Source organism: Lissotriton helveticus, chromosome 3_2 (genome assembly GCF_964261635.1).
Source record: "Lissotriton helveticus chromosome 3_2, aLisHel1.1, whole genome shotgun sequence".
NCBI classification, from domain to species: Eukaryota; Metazoa; Chordata; class Amphibia; order Caudata; family Salamandridae; genus Lissotriton; species Lissotriton helveticus.
Genome location: NC_136062.1, coordinates 233,837,168 through 233,858,373, shown reverse-complemented (window position 1 = coordinate 233,858,373; position 21,206 = coordinate 233,837,168). Strand labels below are relative to the sequence as shown.

Genomic DNA, 21,206 nt, shown 5'->3' with positions numbered 1-21,206 from the left:
CGTGTAGTTTCTCCAAGTAACCCATCCTACTCGCAGTTAATAAAGTAGCAGAAGCGTCTCAATAAGATTTCCTAGACCATCTTGTTTTCTCCATCCTAGGCTGTTCCATGTCTCCAATGTTACAGGAAAATCAAGTGCATTTCCCCGAAAGCCCAGAAGTGCTCCCTTGTGCAGAAGCAATAATTCGCTATGGTGAAGAGGATGGAACTCACCTCTGAGATTTAAATTCCTTCATGATGTCCAGGAAGTCATTGTAGACCTGTGGTTGGCTTCCAAATTGCAGCTTGACCTGGTCTAGATAAGACAAAGCATCCTCCACCTTAAGTGGGGGAAAACAGCTTCAATGTCGACAGTCTCATAGGGGATGAGTACAATTAAAGAATATTGCTTTATGCTCGGATGCACAGTGAAGGATGGTATCAATAAATGCTACAAAACATCAAAAACAGAATAAAACTATGATGTGCTAATTTAATCGGCATAAACTTTATAAATGGCAAGACAGAACTAAAGGAGATGCAGATAAATCTTGCTTCATACATAATTCATATACAGCTGTAAATGTAATTTAAAACAAATATCCCACTCATGCACATTAAATCATTTATTTCGAGATTTTAGATCCGTAATAAAAACTTAAATTTGCTTAATTATCAAAATAGTCTTTTTTCCCCCCCGCACTGGTAACTAAATGAAAACCAACACCTTTGTCTTTCGTTATGGGATTTCAGGCAATGCTTCATTCGCTAAACAATTGCAGGCACCTCCGAACCACTGTCGGACTTTAAAAAAGGCAGTACACTGCAAGCAAGACAGTCCTGTGGATTACGAACACCCACTATCTCCTAAGAATATATACACAACATAAGCCAATCAAAGGCAAAATTCTTTATTACTTCAGCAAGCTGCAGTTGTCTACAACTGTACAACCTATTTGAAATGTAGCCATCCTCAAAGAGTAAAAATAAAATTGCAGGGGGAGGAGCCACGCGCCAGACCAAGATGGCTGCGTGAGAGCTCGGCTACGCCGACCTCCCTTTCCAGCCTTAATATCCTAGCTATAATCCTGCTGCAAAACCTCACTCCAAAGATAGAGGAAGAGAAGCGACATCCCCGGCCGCTTTTCCGGGCCGCCTGCGGTGCTCGGCCCCGGAGTTACGCCGTCCGACGATTGGCAGCCTACCGTCATCTGAAGCCGGGTGCTCGAGTGAGAAGGGAGCCTGCCTACGAGTTCACAAACATCGGGCCGTAAACCAGAAGTCACCGGTCTGGCCCCGTAAACAACCCGGCGCTCCTTCTGGGCTGTTACGGGCCCTGCGGAGTACGCATAGGAGGCGGGCGGCTGCTGAGAGACGTTGGCGCCGAGGGATCCTCCCGGACAGCCCCCTGGAGCGCGAGAGTGGAGCCGTCCAACATTGGTGCGAGGTGCTGCACTACAGGGCGGCGGCTCGAAACTGGCAGAAATAGACTGTGGCGCTGCTGGGGAACCCAAATTACACGCCAAGGCCCCGATGAGCAGGGGATTGATGAAGCTGGCCCCCATGAGGCTCCTGTGCCTGTTCTGCACCGCTTGTGTGTTTGAGGTGCAGATAAAGTGAGCAGGTGGTGCGAGGGGGGTGTCCATCATCCACACTGCGTAATGAGCGGTGGTGATGGTGTGGACTCCTTATTCAGGAGGGGAGGTCTACGATGAGTGGGCGAGGGACTGCCCCGAAGGTACATTATCTGGGCACACTCTGCATTGTCCAGATGGGATCCGCCTGTTGATAAAGGTCCCGAATACTATGGACATTCGTTTGCTGCTGTGACACAAATGAAGCCCTCGGCAGACATGTTGGTCCCTGCTACCGGCGGTGGTGTCAGGTGTGGGGTCTGGCTGCAGTGGGGGCAGAGAAACATAGGGAACGGAGTGGCCCTACCGTGGTGGGGGTTCCTGTGCCTCGCTGCTGGACAGGTGACTCAAACGGCCTGCTTGGCGGGTGGAGGCGAGAGTGGCAACGTTTGGCGATCTGTCCTTTGTGTGCCTGGATGAACAGTGGCTGTAGAGACCGCCCCATCTGCTGGCCGGCCGGGAAACCCATGTATTGACTTGCTGAGACCCCTGGGGGTGCGGCAACGCGGCGGCTGGAATCTGTGGGTCCCAGAGACGCGCGGGAAGCTCTCTGACCCTGGCCCCCGGGTGTAATCCCTAGTCCAGTGACCAACAGTGACGACGCAACGGTGTCTAGATGGCGACCAAGCCGGAAACCGAAAAATCCTTGCCCAGATCTTCCAAGGGATGCAGAAACATGCAAACTAATAAGTTGGACCGATATACCATGCCCAAGGGGTCCCCAACGGAGTTGAAGAGGGCTCAGTCGGTGGGGGGTGATGGAACAGTCCCTCCCACTGAACCAACTCTGACGAACCTTATGGCAGCTATAAATGGGGTCCAGGAGTCCCTAGGCCAGAAAATGGAAACCTTGGATAACAAATTGGACACCGTCACAATCGAGGTAAGCTTGATACGGGCGGATCTAACGAAGGCGAGTGAGAAAGTTAAATAACTTGAAATCAAGACGCCTAGTCTAATCGATTTTCTGGCATTGTTGCAGCAAGAAGTAAGGGACCTGAAGACCTCGAGGGCCATTGCGGATCGCAAACTTCATGAATATGAGGGGAGGGCCAGGCGAAACAATATTCGCATTATTGGGGTGCCCGAGAAATCAGAGGGCCAAACACCGGATCTGTTTGTCGAAGATATCGTCCTCAATCACCTCAAGCCCAAGGGACTGAGTAACTTTTTCACAGTCGAGCGCGCTCACAGAGTGCCAGGAGGAAGGCCCAGGCCCGGGGACCCCCTTCGCCCAATGATTGCGAGGGTCCTGAATTTTCGAGACAGAGATGTAATCTTACAGGCGGCAAGAGCAGAGACCCTCTTGCGGTATGACAACGCGACGCTTTCCTTTTTCCCGGACTTTACTCAGAGGGTGCAGAAACGACAGAGCTTCCTGCCGCTGAAGGAGAAACTCAGGGATAGGGGACTGAAATACGCTATGATGTTCCCGGCCCGCCTGCGGGTGGAACTTAACGAGAAGGCCTGGTTTTTTGATAACCCTGAGGTGGCGTTAGACTGACTGGACAGCAAGCATCCGAGCGAATCAGAGGATCGAGGTGGAGAAGAGGAACAAGTGGAATGAGAATAAACAAGGCAGTGAGATTTAATGTGTAATATTGTACATTGGGGGGAGAGGTGGCTCCACAGTCAACATTTTGATTAGACTAGTTTAACTGACAATTATTGTGGAATGGCCCAGATTCGAAGAAGTGTTTGGGGAGGCTGGGCAGGGTGTTGGCCCTCCTTATATTTTCTACCTTTAGTAAGTTCGTAGATTAGTGTTTGGCGACGGGCACACTGCTAGTTGGGGATGGGCGTCAGCCATATGCAGGGGTGCAGGGAGGGGGAGGGGGTTGAGAGATGGGGTTTTTTCGCATTGTGATTGCATTGTGTGCAGTTATATTTGTAATTCTTTTCCACTTTTTTCTTGCATCTGGTGACATAGCTATGATTGAACTGATTCCTTACCACGATAATGTCCGCTATTAAACGGGGTTCGGGGATAAATGTGCTAAGTTGGAAAGTGAATGGTCTAGGGGATAAAATTAAGAGCGGAATGGTAAACCAGTTGGTTAGGAGACATTCCCCAGATGTGGTGCTACTGCAAGAGACACATTTGGTTGGTAATCGTTGCATGGCCTTACACAAGGGGGTATATAAACTGGTGGCTCATGCCGTATTCACTACATGGTCTAGGGGGACGGGTATCTTAGTAAAAAACTTCTTTACCCTTGCCATCCAGGCCACTTGGGCTGATCATCGAGGCAGATACATTGGCATATCGGGGCTGTGGGAGGGGAGAACTGTTACTTTTATGTCTGTATATGTACCACAGGTACTGCAGGCTGACACTTTCCGTGACCTGGGTGCGATCTTCCTCACATTGCCCGTGGGCCTACTGGTGATGTGTGGGGACTTCAATGCGGTGATAGATGGTGAGATAGATAGACACCCAGCCCGAACTCTGAGGCCGTCCCAGAGGTGTCTCAGACTTCCTAGAAACAACAGGGCTTACCGATGGTTGGAGGCTGAAGTACCCAAGCGGGTACACCACACACACGTATTGGCTGCTCACCACACCCTCTCCAGAATAAATTATGTACCGATACCGGCGGCTCAGGCGGCGACGGTCCGAGAGGTGCGGGAATCTATGATCCTTCACCGAATTCGACGTAGGTAGAATAGCCCCCATAAATGCGTGGCACCTAAGAGCCTGCAACCAAGAAGGAAATTGTTACGTGCATGGAAAGGTACTTTAATGAAAATGCGGGCTCTGTCGACTCGGCACAGACCCTGTGGGAGGCGTACAAGACTGTTATATGAGGGGAGGTTTTATTATTAGTCGCGGGGAAAAAGAGGAAGAGTCGGGCCAAAGTGGACCGGGCGGAGGTGACCAAGAAGGAGATTGAGGTATCCAAAGATGTGACCCCGAGGGTACACACTGGTTGAAACTCCTTCAGGATGAATATAGGGGACAAGCTAGGGATAGGGCCAAAGCACAGCATGCAGATACTCAGAGCAGGATATACAAACACGGTGACAAAGCAGGTAAACTGATAGCACGGCTGGAAAAGGGAGAGTGGGCGTCGAGGCTGGTGCCAGAGTTGCAGAACAGTGATTCGAATAGGATTACCGACCCACAAAGTATAGTTAATGAGTTCTCAGAATATTATAGTTCAGTGTATATGTCTGCAGGGGTCTACACTGAGGCAGACAGTGCAGATATGATACACGACATTCAAATGCCCACACTATCGGAAGATGATCGGAGTTATTTAGATTCCCCTCTCACAAATGATTAAGTGGCACAGGCCATTAGGAGTGTGCACTCCAGGAAGGCCTCGGGCCCGAACGGAATCCCTATAGAGCTGTATAAATTGAGTGCAAATAGACTTGCTCCGTTTCTTTGCGCCATGTTTGTAGAGAGTAAATAGGGGGGTCAGCTCTCCTATCATCGTCGTTATCCACAAAGCGGGAAAGCCCAAAACGCTCTGCTCCTCCTACAGGCCCATTTCGCTTCTAAACGCTGAGCCTAAAGTGCTGGCGAAGCTCCTGGCAACGAGACTAGCTAAAGTCATTACCACCCTGGTTCACCCGGACCAATCTGGCTTTATGCCGCGTCGAAATACAGCACTTAACTTGCGAAGGCTGCACGGGATACTGGGTGGTGCCCCGAAGTTACACGAGCCGGCGGTCCTGGTGTCATTGGATGCCACCATGGCCTTCGAGAGGATTGAGGGGCCCTTCCTGTTCGCAGTTTTGGGGAAGATGGGCATCAGCCCTGAGTTCATCAACTGGGTCCGTCTCCTGTATGCAGATCTTCTGGCCAGGGTTGTAGTGAACAACCATGGGTCAGCTGACTTCCATCTGGGCAGAGGCACAAGACAGGGGTGTCTCCTGTCCCCACTTCTTTTTGCCCTGGCTCTTGAGCCGTTGGCGGAATGGGTCCGGTGGGACCGATCGATCAGAGGGCTGCTTTGGACGCTGGAGTGGGAGCATAAGATCTCGCTTTATGCAGAAATCATTCTGCTTTACCTCACCTCTCCCAGGGAATCCCTAATCTGTTTCCTTGATGTGCTTGCTATATTTGGGAGGTACTCTGGTTTCACAATTAACTCAGTGCTCTTTGTCCTTAGTGGAGATCCTCCGGTAGTCCAGAGTTCCTGCCAGTTACAAATTGAACCGATAGGATTCCAATACCACGGCATTTATGGGACGTTAGACCCGAAGTTGAGATACGCGAATAACTTGGGTCCCCCGCTGGCCCGGCTTAGAAGGATGTGGTGAGATGGAAGGCGCTACCGCTCTCCCTTTTGGGTAGGGCGGTTCTCTTCAAGATGATGGCCCTTCCCCGATTCCTGTACGCGCTTCAGAATGCAATGGACCCGGTGCCGTCGTCCTACTTTAAGGAAATTGAGGCCCTTCACTGGCAGCTTCTTTGGGAGGGCAGGCCTCGCATTGCCTTCTCTAAACTTTCTCTCCCCTGGTATGATGGGGGGGATCGGTTTGCCGGATCTGCGGAAGTACTACTGGGCCTCCCAACTAGTGGCGGTAAACCACGCAATCAACGGGTATCCCGGAGACCCTGGGTATGCGATGGAACGCGGGCAGGTGCCAGGGGGCGACTTTACGAGGGCATTATATACCAGGGCCGGCCAATTTCCCCTCGCTGGACCGTCGGCCTATGCAGTGCAGGTGTGGCACGCGGCCACTCGACATCTTAAGTGGAACGGTAAACTCATCCTTGCGACCCCATTATGGAACTCAGAGAGACTGGGCAGCTTGTGGAAAACAAAGGGTTTTGACAAATGCAATCTCATCGGGATCTCGCAGATCAGGGATGTTTGGGGGAGAGACAGTGCTCACATTCGGTGCTCTCCAAGAAAAGTACCATCTACAAGAGAGTGAGCATTATCGATACCTCCAAGTTAGACATGCCCTACTCACGCATATTCCCAGAGGCACCTCGCTTCCAGACGCCTCCCCCCTGGAAGATCGAGTTTTAGATGGTCATCTCCCGGAAAAGACCATATCGTTAATATATAAAAAAACTTCTCAACAATATGGGAGACCCGCTGGCAACCATTAGGGCACAATGGGGCACTGACGACTTGGAATTAGATGATGAGGACTGGAGGGAGGCAACCTCCTCTCCAAAGGTAGTGGCTATTCAAATGAGACTCAGGCATGTGCAATTAAAGATCCTTCACAGGTCGTATGTCAAGGGGCCCCGGCTAGTGCACATGGGTCGGGCGGGGAGTGCCGGAGGGGGTGAGGGGAGCTGGGAACCTTCATGCATACTTTGTGGCATTGTGCAGAAATACAGGAATACTGGGTTAAAATTCATGACAAGATGCAAGAGGTACTAGGGGTGGAGATACCGGTGGAGGCTCGAAGGTGTGTCCTAAATGTCTGGGAGCCTACAGATTTGAGTGCGTATGGGAGACAGTGGGCAACCCTTGCGTGTATGATTGCTAAACGGAACATTGCTCAGCTGTGGGGCGCCAGCCATCCGCCCCGGGTCGAGAGGTGGATGGAGGACCTGGATTGGTGTATGTACAGGGAGAGGTCAGTCTACGTCGCTAGGGGCTGTCCTGCAAAGTGGGGGAAGGTTTGGGGAGCCTGGAACAGTTATCATGGGGATATGTGTGTTCCTCCAGTTGTTTGGGACGAAGCGGCAGCGCATGAATGAGTCCCTGTGATCCCTAAATGTTATCCTGTATATATTATCTTGTAGTACGGAAATGTATAGATGACAAATGTAGAAGCGGCAAATGTCACCCGATGCCTTTTCTTTTTGATTTTGTTAATAAAAAGATTTTTTTTTTTAAATACATTAAAAAATGTAAAGGTTCTCATTAGGAAAGCGACCCTTACATGGTTTCGTGGAAAAAGGCAAGGGAAAAAAAGGTTACATATATTTTAATTAACTGTTAAATGCATGACATTTCTAATTTTTAAAATAGAGTTTCAGTGTAGAATGAGAAGACTTTGGTAAGCGAGAGGTTAAAAAAAGAGACAAATGCTCACCCTTGATGCACCTTATGTGGGCAATTCCGGATATTTAACTTTCTATTTCCCTTGCATATAAGAATTTGTGCTTTTCATTATCACTGCTGTTACATTCGTAGGTCTTACAATTTCATCTTAGTCCATGCACAGCAGTGGAAAGAATAGGGGTATGCAAGGCAGTGTCTTTGGTACCTTTGCAAGTTGATTCCCATTTAGATTGGCTAATAGGTTTGCTTATACGGACACAAAACTCCAAGCTTCTTTCTTTCCAAACCATAAAATTATTGTTGCCATTTCATTAAAGATAACAAATTGTTTGCATTTTCTCTCTCTCATGTTTAGCAACATTTGTAGAAACTAGGAACTGCCAATTTATTTCCCTGGTCATTGTTTTTCAAAATCAACACAATAAGATGACAAACACAAAGACCTTTTTGCTGCTTCAAGACCTTCTAGATCCACATAAATGCTCCACTTTAGCCTTTCATCTAACAGTGGCCTCTAAATAGGAACATGAATATTAAATCTAAATAGGTACTTACATGTTAAAGTAGTTTTGCAGTTTTAAGAATCTCTGGATTCAAATGCTGAGCATTATTCCACAATACAGTAGTTCAGTTAATAATTGGAGTGAGATTTAGAGGTCTTAGAAATGTTGCGTCTGTAGGTATTTTGTCACCATCTAATACCTGCTGGGGAAGCGGGAGGGTGTATGTGAATTTGCAGCACTACATGCTATTAATAAATGCTTACAGGGTAAGTAAAATGAGCCATTTCTACCAAGTGTTGGTTGCAGATACACATACTATGCACTATGCATAGGCTGCAAAGCAGTGCCCCTCCACACAGTGGCTTTAGGCATGATATGATGAGGTGGCTTGAAATAATGTTTGTGAACTGTTTGTCCAACTAGAGCTTGTCTTGATTGAACATCCACACAATAATGTTTTGTGAAAGTGTGTGGGTTTATCCACGTTGCTGCTTTGCTAAGGTCTATGATTTCTCTTTTTTTCTGGTTGAATGAGCTCTTGGCACAGTAGTTAGTGGGTTTTTTGCATAACATTTGGATACATTTAATAATCCATCTTGCGATACCTCTTTTGGATGTAGCATTTTCTTTCGTTTGATTTTTAAAAAAAACAGAGCTAGTGTATATATTGCATTATCTGCGATAGTTTGTGGTTTTAGAAAGAAAACTGGTAATTACAAGGTTAGATTTAAATGGAAAGGAAAAACGACCCTGGTAAAAATTTAGGGTTAGAATGTAAACACACTGTGAGAGTGGCAGTAAGGTTCTATAATTGTGAGTACATGCATTTCGCCTACCCTTCATAAAGAGGTTATCGCTGCGAGGAAAGCTACTTTTCATGTTAAGAACCGTAGTTGGCAATTATGTAGAGGCTCAGATGGTGGCCCTATTAGCCGTGTTAGGACACCGTTTAGATTCAACGCTGGTATTGGAGGTGTACGTTGTGGAAAGACTCTTATTAATCCTTCCATGAAGGCTTTGATTACAGGAATGCGGAAAAGTGACTGCTGTTTCCGGTTTTATAAATATGCTGCAACAGTCGCTAAATGTAGGCATATTGAGGTGTATGCTGTGACTTTTGTAAATGTAACAGGTAACATTTTAGTTCTTGGTCTGTTGGGGAAGGAGGGTTAATGTGCTGTGTTCTACAGTAATGCACAAACAGTGCCATTTTTCTGCACATCAAGCCCTTATGATAGATCTTCTTTCTTCTTTGAGAATAGCCATACATGTGTGTGGTTGTAAGAAACTGGCTCTATATATATTATACCAAAATGAGGTATAGCGAGCACAGAGTCCAGTGGAACCCGAAAGGTAGGCAAAGGTAAAAGTAGATAGCACCTTACTCTCTATTTCTGGCAGTGTGAGTGAGCAGTAAGGCTTTATCAGAGGGTAGTGTTAAGCATTTGTTGTACAGACACAGGAAGCAATTGATGTCATACACCCGAAGACTGAACTCAAACCAGGCTGCCTGGGTGCAGACTGCTGAGTGTAGGAAGCTGGCTCTGTATGGAAAATGCTACTTACTAGTATGCATCTGTTCTTGGCATGTATACATTCATATCTTAGCATAGATTGCCGCCTAGTGTTGGGTCCGGATGTTTGCACCTTGTTGTCTTGGAAGAGTCTTCGAAGTATCACGCGATAGGTGACTCCTCCCCTGGACTACAGTGCGCATGGGCATCTTCTCCATCTTCAGATTGTTTTTCGCCATTGTGGCAAAGATGGAGTATAGGAAAGTAAGAGATGACCATGTAAATGTATGTAAAAAGATAACCCTGCAGCTGTGACAGGCACCGGGGAGGAGGGTGGGCGATATGAATGTCAGCAGCCCTACATGCCAAGAACAGATGCATACTGGTAAGTAGCATTTTCCGTTCGAGGCATGTGGGCTGCTGAATTCATATCTTAGCATAGACTGTATAGCAGTTTCTCCTCTAGCGGTGGTCGCCTGTACCAGCTGCAGTGGTTTGAAAAAGAGTTTGAAGGACAGCCTGGCCTACAGCAGCTTCTTGCTTAGCTTGCACGTCAACTGTAGTTCACATGAATGAAGTGGTTCGAAGGGGGGTCCCAGGAGTCTGGTAAGTACTACGTTAAAGTTCCAGACTGGAGAAGGTGGATGCCTTGGAGGGATAATTCTTTTAAGTCCTTCCATAAAAGCTTAGATAGGTAGTATTCTGAATAGTGACACATGTTGTCTGTTTTGTAGATATGCTGCTATAGCAGCAAGGTGTAGCCTTATGGATGAGTATGCTAGGTTACATCTTTGAAGATGTAGCAGGTAACAGATTAAGTTTTGGATGAAGGCATCTAATGGATTGATTTGGGTATTATTACAATAAATTACAAATCTTTTCCATTTAGCTGCGTAGCTTGCTCTGGTAGTGGGACGCCTTGCTTCCTTGATAATGTTCATGTAGTCTTGAGGAAAGTTAAGATATCCGAACTCTAAAACCTCAGGAGCCAGATCGCTAGGTTCATCTGAGTGGGATCTGGGTGCCTGATTTCTCCATGGTTCTGTGTTAGCAATTGTGGCGAAAGGTGCAGTCTTTGGTGAGGAACTACTGAGAGTTCTAGGAGCGTCGTGTACCATGGCTGTCTTGCCCATGTGGGAGCAACCAGGATCATTGTGAGTGACTGTTGCCTTAGTTTGCGTGCCACTAATGGAATCAGTGGGGTTTGTGGAAAAGCGCACGCAAATCTGCCTGACCAGTTCATCCATATCGCATTCCCTTGTGACAACGGGTGTGGGAACCTGGCGGCAAAGGACGGGCATTTTGAGTTTTAGTTTGTGGCAAACAGATCTATCTCTAGATGCATCACTTTTGGAAGAATGGTTGGAGTACTTCAGGGTGAATCTCCCATTCGTGTATTTGTTGACTGTGTCGACTTAGTAGATCTGTTATTGGATTGTTTATTCCTGGGAGGTGCTCTGCCAGGAGGTAAATGTTTTGTGGAATTGCCCACTTCCATATGCTCTGTGCTAGGTGAGATAGCTACAGAGAGTGTGTCCCTCCTTGTTTTTGGATGTAGTACATGGCTGTCATGTTGTCCATCCGGATTAACACAGCCTTGTTGCACTAGTATTTCTGAAAGGCTTTCATTGCTAGAAATAAATACTGCTAGTAACTCTAAGTGGTTTATATGTAGTGTCTTTTGTTTGACTGTCCAGAGACCTTGGACTGTGTATTGAAGGAGATGGGCTCCCCAACCCGTTATTGATGCGTCCGCTGTTAATACTACTTGTGGAACTGGCTCATGGAACAATCGCCCCTTGGAAAGGTTTTGGGGGTTCCACCACTGCAGAGAAATGTAAGTGCGACTGTCTACCAATACTAGGTCTTTTAGTTGTCCTTGAGCTTGGTTCCACTGCAGTGCTAGGCATTCCTGTAAGGGACGCATTTGAAGCCGAGCATGAGGGACGATGAATATGCAGGAGGCCATCATGCCTATAAGCTGCATGAACACTCGAGCTGGCAGGGAGTGTTGTGGCAGACATTTTTGAGTGAGAGACTGTATGTTGGCTATCCTGGCTGGATTTGGATATGCCTTCGCCACTGAGGTATCTATAGTTGCTCCCAGATATTGTTGTATGTGGGAGGGTTGCAGATGTGATTTTGGGTAATTGTGAGAAGTTGGCCTGATGTGCAGTGCTCACTATTCTAGTGATCACTATATATCAGTCCAAACAACCCTTATTGATGATTGGTTGTAAGTCAACCTTATAGACCAGCTATCCTAGTAGCATGGATACGAGCAGTCTAAGGCTAAGACTCTAGAGGGCGTGTTAAGCCAGCTGTTTTACCATCACATTACCCCTTGAACACCCAGTGAAAGGACACCACACAAGTTGTTATGAAAATAAACAGTGTATTTATTTATAACAAGACTACCCTGGCTCTTTATGAGACAGGGAGCTAAGCACACAACAAAACTCTTACGAAAATACTTAAGTTAGCACGTTATACACAAATGCCCGAGGGGCACGAAAAACCATATACTTTAAAAGTGGAATGCGAATTACTAGCAGGTAAGTAACAGTTCTAATAGGCTTTGGGATCGCTAGGACTGGACTAGGGAATCGTTAGATTACTACTAGGAGGCCCAGGGGACTCGGGTGCAGAGGGTGCACTCTCACGCGGGATGCGGGACAAAGTCTATGGAAGCTAGAATTCACAAAGTTAGTGTTCACGGGCGAACCCGACCTGGTAGGGAGAAAACGACAGTGGATCCTGACCCTTGGATAGTGAGGCTATGCTGGGACACCGGAGTGCCGAAGTTACCTAGCCCAGGGGCTGCAGCTGCATAGGTCTGAAAAGACGTCGGGGATCTCATTGCCGGACCAGGAGCCTGGAAGGAAGAAGTTGCTGGCAGGCGACCAGTGAAGAAAAGTTCGATGGATCCAAGCCTGGATCAAGGAAGAAGAAACCTGAAAGCAGAGGGGACCAAGTTCTTGAATCACTAGCCAGTGATTAAGTGGGCACCAGGATGGCACCGGGCGAAGTCACCGCAGTCAGGTGAGTGGGCGCTGCTGGGCTCTGCAGTCTCTCGGACCAGGAGGCGTTGTCGGCGACCAGGATGGAGGTGCGAGCTGTCCCACGAAGGATGAAGTCGTCGGCGTCGAAGTTACCCAGGAGTGGGCAACAAGCCTTGGCTAATTCAAGCCCACGCGGTGGACTCAAAATGGCGTCTTGAGTGGACCAGGAGGGTCCGGGGTGCTCCTCTTCTGGAAGGGAGCAAGGGCCAGTCTGGAGCAACCAGACTAGCAGCAGAAATGTCGTCGGGCGTCGTCAGGAAGGCCACAAGCCAGCGGGCTAGTAGCCAAACAACGCGGTGAGCAGCAAAAAGCAGAAGGGCCCCACGCAGATCGTGGAGATGCTGGGGGGCTGCTCTTCGGTGCTGGAGCTGCTCAGGGTGGGGGCTTCTCGGACCCCAAAGCACTCACCAGGAATTCACTCGGCGGGCTTGCTGGAAAGAAGTCGTGCAGTCTTGAAGATGGCCGGTCCCTCGAGGTCTCGTCACACCCACGAATCTCAGCGTGACTGATGATGCAGGTAGAGGTCAGAGGTGCCAGGGAAGCCGGTTCTCGTCGAGCTGGGCAGTCTTGATCCGGAGGAGAGACTTGCAGCAGACCGCAGTGTTCTTAAGATGGTGCCTGCGGATGCAGGGTGACTACTCCTTAGTCACAAGGGAGAAATCTTAGGAAGAAGTCTTGAGTTCCTTTCGTGGAAAGTAGTTTCAGGATTCAAAGATGATCTGATTTGGAAGGGGGCCAGTCTCTACCTTTATCCTGTAAAAAGGGGCTGGCACGCGACTAAGTCCTGCCCTATGGGTGGGACTAGGAGGGGGGTGGTTACACCCACTTCCTTGGCGGGCTTTTCCCCAGCACAGGGTCTGGAGTGACCCTGGAACTGGTTCCAGCCAGCCTATGCACAGTGAGCACCGGGGTGCCACGTGCAGTCACCTTCCTCTAAAGCCCTGCCTACCTACAATACACAAAACCCTGTCTGGGACGGTGCTGGCACCGCCCCTGGCAGGAAACCCTTTGTCCTTATCTCCTGCTCTGGGAGGACTCCCAGCAGCAGGAGGGCAGACTTGTGTCTCGGTGGCAGCATCCATTTTGTGGATGCTAAGGCTCTGTCTGACTTTTAACCGGGTTATAGGTTACATGCATGTCGTGTCCCTCTAGAAGGGTGGAATGCTAACCCCGTCGCCAGAATTGGCGAGGGGTTAGTATTCCAATTCGTATGACACCTTACTCGACATGTTTTGATAAAGCGATACCAGAGTTGGCATATAACCGCGAGGATTATAATGCACTTAAGAGTATATGGTATGCGATATCATGGAAACGGCTAAGGGATGGATCCCGAAAGCCGCAGACAGGCTCAGCTCATGCCAGAGCACCATCTCACACGATTCCCAGCACTCTGCCTTCAGGATTGTTAAGGCCTGCCATAGGAGTGACTGATAGGAGATCTGTGTGTCCATTTAGGGTTAGATATAGGTATACTATATCTAAAGCAAAGGGTGAGTACACCACCTTGCCCCAGCTGTCGTGCAGCCAGTTGTGTCAGTTTTAGTTAGTCAATCCAGGGGTGGCACAATACATGCTTCAGCCCCTGGGAGACTTCTGGGTGCACCTCAGCCCTGGGTACAGGGACTTGGAGAGGGCTCAGTGCCAATTCAGTACCTGAGTACAATTTGGATAGAGAGAACAGCTAGGCTGGGGGTCTGATTAGCAGGCCCACAGCCAGGGAAAGTCGTAAACCAGTGCAGCAAAAAGCAAAAATCTGGGTGATCATAGGATTGCAGACCCTACTCTCCTACAGTAATGTATGGAAAATCCTAGACTGTGTAGTAGCTGGATTGTCTGTGAGATATGGCTGGCACACTGTGCGTATGAGTTGGCTTTTATGAGCCAAACGTCGAGGTAGGGGAACACATGGATGTGTTGTCTTCTGAGGTGTGCTGCTACTACTGCTAGGCATTTTGTAAAAACCCTTGGTGCTGTAGTTACCCCGAAGGGGAGAACTTTGAATTGATAGTGGTGACCTTCTATTGTGAACCTGAGGTATCTCCTGTGAGCTGGATGCATAGGGATGTGAAAGTATGCATCTTTGAGGTCTAATGTGGCAAGGAAGTCCCCTTGCTGGAGTAGTGGGAGTACTTGTTGTAGAGTGATCATATGGAAATGCTCTGAGAGTATGTATTGGCTCAGAGGTCTGAGGTCTAATATTGGGCTGAGGGACCAGTCTTTTTTGGGAATGAGGTATAGAGAGTATACTCCTGTCCCTTGATGTGGAAATGGGACTGGCTCTATGGCACCCTTTTTCCAACATGGGTAGCACATCTTGTAACAGCGTGATGTGTTCTTTGGACATTGGAGGGTGTTTGGGTGGTATGTTTGGTGGAGTAGAAGTGAGTTCCAGGCAGTAACCATAGTGGATAATTTGTCTCACCCACCTGTCTGTTGTAATGGGGTTCCAGACTGGTAGGAATTGTGCTATTCTGCCTCAGACTGGTGTTAGGTGGTCTGGAGGGAGCGTGAACAAGTCACTGTTTGGTGGCGGTGGAGGCTCTGGTGTTATTACCACCACGTCCTCTGCCCTTGTTATTGTTTCCTCGATAACCTCCTCTATTGGAACCTCTATTAAAGGTACCTTGTGTATTAGTTTTAAATGATGAAGAGGTTTGGGATGTGTTGCCTCTGCCTGAGCCTCGGAAAGAGGAGCGACGAAAGGAGCTCCTAGACTGTTGAAATTGAAGTGCACCCATGGACTTAGCGGTGTCAGTATCTTTTTTCATCTTTTCTAAGATGGTATCAACTGCAGGGCCAAATAAGAAATCTTGGTTAATGGGTTTGTGAGAAGTTGGCCTGATGTGCAGTGCTCACTGTTCTAGTGATCACTATATATATGAGTCCAAACAACCCTTATTGATGATTGGTTGCAAGTCAACCTTATAGACCAGCTATCCTAGTAGCATGGATACGAGCAGTCTAAGGCTAAGACTCTAGAGGGCGTGTTAAGCCAGCTGTTTTACCATCACATTACCCCTTGAACACCCAGTGAAAGGACACCACACAAGTTGTTATGAAAATAAACAGTGTATTTATTTATAACAAGACTACCCTGGCTCTTTATGAGACAGGGAGCTAAGCACACAACAAAACTCTTATAAAAATACTTAAGTTAGCACAGTATACACAAATGCCCGAGGGGCACGAAAAACCATATACTCTAAAAGTGGAATGCGAAATTACTAGCAGGTAAGTACAGTACTAATAGGCTTTGGAATTGCTAGGACTTGACTATGGAATCGTTAGATTACTTCTAGGAGGCCCAGGTGACTCGGGTGCAGAGTGTGCACTCTCACGCGGGATGCGGGACAAAGTCTATGATAGCTAGTAAAGTTAAAGTTAGTGTTCACGGGCGAACCCGACCTGGTAGGGAGAAAACGACAGTGGATCCTGACCCTTGGATAGTGAGGCTATGCTGGGGCACCGAAATGCCGAAGTTACCTAGCCCAGGGGCTGCAGCTGCATAGGCCTCAAAAGACGTCGGGAATCCTCGTCGACGAACCAGGAGCCTGGAAGAAAGATGCTGGCAGGCGACCAGTGAAGAGAGTTCGAGTTGATCCAAGCCTGGATCTTGAAGATGGATGACACCTGAGAGCAGAGGGGACCAAGTTCGTGACTACTAGCCAGTAGTCAGTGGGCACCAGGAGGGCACCGGATGGTAGTCACCTCGACTAGGTGAGTGGGCGACGCTGTGCTCTGCAGATCTCACGGACCAGGAGGCGTTGTCGGCGACCAGGATGGAGAGGCGAGCTGTCCCACGATGGATGAAGCGGTCGGCGTCGAAGAACCCAGGATTGGGCAACAAAGCCTTGGCTAATTCAAGCCCACGCGGTGGACTCAAAATGGCGTCTTGAGTGGACCAGGAGGGTCCGGGGTGCTCCTCTTCTGGAAGGGAGCAAGGGCCAGTCTGGAGCAACCAGACTAGCAGCAGTGATGTCGTCGGGCGTCGTTCAGAAGGCCACAAGCCAGCGGGCTAGTAGCCAAACAACGCGGTGAGCAGCAAAAAGCAGAAGGGCCCCACGCCGATCGTGGAGATGCTGGGCGGCTGCTCTTCGGTGCTGGAGCTGCTCAGGGTTGGGGCTTCTCGGACCCCAAAGCACTCGCCAGGAGATTACTCGGCGGGCTTGCTGTGCAGAAGTCGTGCAGTCTTGGCAATAGTCGGTCCCTTGAGGTCTCGTCGCACTCACGGTTCTCAGCTTGGCTGTAGAGGTGAGTAGAGGTCGGAGGTGCCAGGGAAGCCGGGTCTTGTCGAGCTGGGCAGTCGGATTCCGGAGGAAGGACTTACAGCAGACCGCAGTGTTCTTGCGATGGTGCCTGCGGATGCAGGGTGACTACTCCTTAGTCACAAGGGAGAATCTTGAAGAAGGAAATCTTGAAGTCCTTTCGCAGAAAGTCGTGTCTTGATTCCAAAGATGATCTAATTTGGAAGGGGGCCTGCTCCTACCTTTATCTGGGAAAAGGGGGCTGGCACGCGACTAAGTCCTGCCCTATGGGTGGGACCAGGAGGGGGGTGGTTACACCCCTCTCCTTTGGCGGGCTTTCCCCAGGCATGGGGCTGGAGTGCCCCTGGAACTGGTTTCAGCCGGCCTATGCACAGTGAGCACCGGGGTGCCACTTGCAGTCACCTTCCTCTGAAGCCCTGCCTACCTAGGATACACAAAATCCTGTCTGGGACGGTGCTGGCACCGCCCCTGGCAGGAAACCCTTTGTCCTTATCTCCTGCTCTGGGAGGACTCCCAGCAGCAGGAGGGCAGACTTGTGTCTCGGTGGCAGCATCCATTTTGTGGAGCTGAGGCTCTGTTTGACTTTACCCGGGGTTAGGGGTTACATACATGTCGTGTCCCTCTAGAAGGGTGGAACGCTAACCCCGTCGCCAGAATTGGCGAGGGGTTAGTATTCCAATTCGTATGACACCTTACTCGACATGTTTTGATAAAGCGATACCAGAGTTGGCATATAACCGCGAGGATTATAATGCACTTAAGAGTATATGGTATGCGATATCATGGAAACGGCTAAGGGATAGATCCCGAAAGCCGCAGACAGGCTCAGCTCATGCCAGAGCACCATCTCACACGATTCCAAGCACTCTGCCTTCAGGATTGTTAAGGCCTGCCATAGGAGTGACTGATAGGAGATCTGTGTGTCCATTTTAGGGTTAGATATAGGTATACTATATCTAAAGCAAAGGGTGCGTACACCACCTTGCCCCAGCTGTCGTGCAGCCAGTTGTGTCAGTTTAGTTAGTCAGTCCAGGGGTGGCACAATACATGCTTCAGCCCCTGGGAGACTTCTGGGTGCACCTCAGCCCTGGGTACAGGGACTTGGGGAGGGCCCAGTGCCAATTCAGTACCTGAGTACAATTTGGATAGAGAGAACAGCTAGGCTGTGGGTCTGATTAGCAGGCCCACAGCCAGGGAAAGTCGTAAACCAGTGCAGCAAAAAGCAAAAATCTGGGTGATCATAGGATTGCAGACCCTACTCTCCTACAGGGTTGATTGAGTATTGTAGATTGCACTTCTTTCTTAAAACCCGTGATGCGGAGCCAGGCATGCCGGCGTAGCAACACGCTAGTGTTGACAGACCTAGCGGCTGTATCAGCTGCATCAAGGGTGCATTTTATGGATGCGTTAGTGATGAATTTTCCTTCCTGTATTAGGTCATTTGCTTTTGCCTTATAGCCCTCCAGTTCATCAAAGTGTGCTCTGTCATAGCGTGCTAGGAGAGCTTGTGCATTTGCAATTCTCCAGGTATTTGCTGCCTGAGAGGCAACTCTCTTCCCTGAGGCTTCTAAAAATGTTTGACTCCTTGCCAGGAGGGGGGCATCACCTGTTTGCGAATTTGCCCTTTTCCTAGCATTAGATACAACTAGAGTCTAGTGGTAGATGAGACTTGATATAAGAGGGGTGAGTAGGGGCTGGTTTGTATTGCTTTTCAATTCTTGGATTGAGGACACGCGCCCTGGCTGGGTCTTTAAAGATGTCTGGTGCCTGCTTCAATACTCCCTTCAGCTTAGGGAGTATACGTACACTCTTCTCTGATGTTGGGAAGGTGTTAAATAGGAAATCCTCCTCTATAGGGTCAGTGTGCATGTTTACGCCAGGATACTGAGCTGCTCGGTCTACTAGCTGGTTAAAAGCGACAGTGTCGTGAGTAGGAGACGGCTTTGTGGGGTATGGTGAGGTATCGGGTATGGGTTGTGTATCATATGGGTCATCAGGGTCATTCTGATCGTCCTGTGTGTTATCCTGGTTTCCTTGATCATCAGGGTCTATAAAGTCCTGTTGAGGATCTTCACCCATGTCTTCTACATCATCATAGTGACGAGGTGTAGGAGAATATGGAACATAAGGCATGTTAGGAGTGAAAGGAGGATGTGTGAAAGGTCTAGAAGGGGATGTCCCGAAGTCCTTTTTCTTAGGAGGAACAGAAGAAGGTGCTTCAGTGCCCAGCCTTCTCTTGTTCTTATTGTAAACTGATATATGTCCTGTATCAGGTTCTATATAGTCTGTTTTGGTCTGGGCTCACTGGCTCAGGATGAAAAAGTTCTTCTTCCACTGTCTGTGGCTTTGGCGCCGAGGTTTTCGGATCGGTTGCTTGATTCTTTTTATTTTTCTGTGGAGCTTTTTTGGCTCGACGTCCTTTGTCGGCTCGACGGCCTTCTTCGGGCCGACTACCTTTTTCGGGCCGACTACCTTTTTCGGGCCGACTACCTTTTTCGGGCCGACGACCTTTTTCGGGCCGACGACCTTTTTCGGGCCGACGACCTTTTTCGGGCCGACGACCTTTTTCGGGTCGACGACCTTTTTCGGGTCGACGACCTTTTTCGGGTCGACGACCTTTTTCGGGTCGACGACCTTTTTCGGGTCGACGACCTTTTTCGGGTCGACGACCTTTTTCGGGTCGACGACCTTTTTCGGGTCGACGACCTTTTTCGGGTCGACGACCTTTTTCGGGTCGACGACCTTTTTCGGATCGACGACCTTCTTTGGCTGGACGGCCTTTTTCGGATCGGCGACTTTTTTGGTGTCGACATCCGTTGACGGCTCTGCGGCCGTTTTTGAGTCGTTGGCCTTTTTGGGAAGTGTTTTGCTCGGTCCTGGGGTACCGGAAGGCTTTGGTATGGTCTTCGGTGCCGGGCCGGAAGGCAGGGCTTCTGAAGCGGTGTGTCGGTCGCGGCTAAGGCTTTTAGGCGATGCTTTGACCGGAGCCTTATCTGGAGGTGGAGGCAGGGTAGGGGCTTTGGTACTCACAGTTTGCCCTAGTGGGATGTCTTCATCGAAGTCAGACTGATCTTCTACTGTGACTAGCTCTAGGTCGGATTCCGCTGCCTCTGGGAGTTAGTTTGTCGTCGAAAATGTTATCCGGTTCTGGTGCCTGTCGCTGCATCTCTTGTCGAGCAGCTCTTTGGTTCCGGATAGTTTTCTTCGACCGGAACTGAGCACAAGCTGGACAGTTTTCTTCGTTGTGCTCCGGAGATAGGCACCTGTTGCATACTGTATGCTTATCGCTATGTGAAAACTTGGATCGACATTGTGGGCATCTTTTGAACGGGGTCCTTTCCATCGGAAGGAGGCCCACGTGGTGTTGAAAAGGCCCAACGGCCTGCGTCGACTACCAGAGATAGATGGAAAGGGTTGTCGAGTCGAGGGATACCGAGCGGAAACAATACCATCGCAAGTATACGTTTTTTGGACTTCGAAAGTTGGAAAACTTCGGTCCCGAAGTTGGAGTTGTACATCCGAACCCAATGGCGGGAAAAAACAATCTGAAGATGGAGAAGATGCCCATGCGCACTGTAGTCCAGGGGAGGAGTCACCTATCTCGTGATACTTCGAAGACTCTTCCAAGACAACAAAGTGCAATCATCCGTACCCAACACTAGGCAGCGATCTATGCTACGGTATGAATTCAGCCGCCCACATGCCTCGAACAGTAGGTTCTCTTTACTTTTGTAATCCAGTACTGGACTCCTAGGTTCAGCACTGGGACCTCTACCTAAGACAGGTAAGTATTTACGTTTCAGCATTTGGAACGATTTTAAAAGAATATTTATAGTTTGCAAAAATCGACACTTAGAAGAAATTTCACAGAAAAACAGTCAATAGTTTCCTATGGAAGAAAATTCAGGTAACTGGTAAGTACAGTTAAGATTACTTTTGCGGTTCAGGACTGGGCTAAAAGGTACAGTACTGGCTTCTATCCTGATCACAGGTGAGCATTTTGAAATTCGTTATTCGGCTGATTTTAGATGAATATTTCAAAGTTTCAAAACTTCACATTTAGAAGGGATTTCAGTGAAAACAAGTCAATGTTAGCCTATGGAAGGAAAATGAGTTTTCGGCTTTTAGGTAAGTACTCGACTGGTGCAGTTAAGGTTCTGGGCATAGACTCCGGGGTTTTCCAGGGTCAGAAAGGTACAGTAGTTACACCCTAAGCGGTGCTGGGGCAGCCGGGTGCAGAGAGAGTAGGCCCAATGCAATCAA

General features: G+C 48.8%; 1 protein-coding gene across 5 annotated transcripts in view; it reads right to left on the bottom strand.

Moving 5' to 3' along the window:
* Positions 1-21,206, bottom strand: part of SIN3A (SIN3 transcription regulator family member A) — an 865,613-nt gene that overhangs the window by 634,290 nt on the left and 210,117 nt on the right. For all 5 annotated transcript variants that reach the window (XM_078685093.1, XM_078685092.1, XM_078685095.1 and 2 more), the window contains one exon: positions 213-319. In XM_078685093.1, the coding sequence (XP_078541219.1) occupies positions 213-319 (107 nt within the window). The remainder of the gene's footprint in view (positions 1-212; positions 320-21,206) is intronic.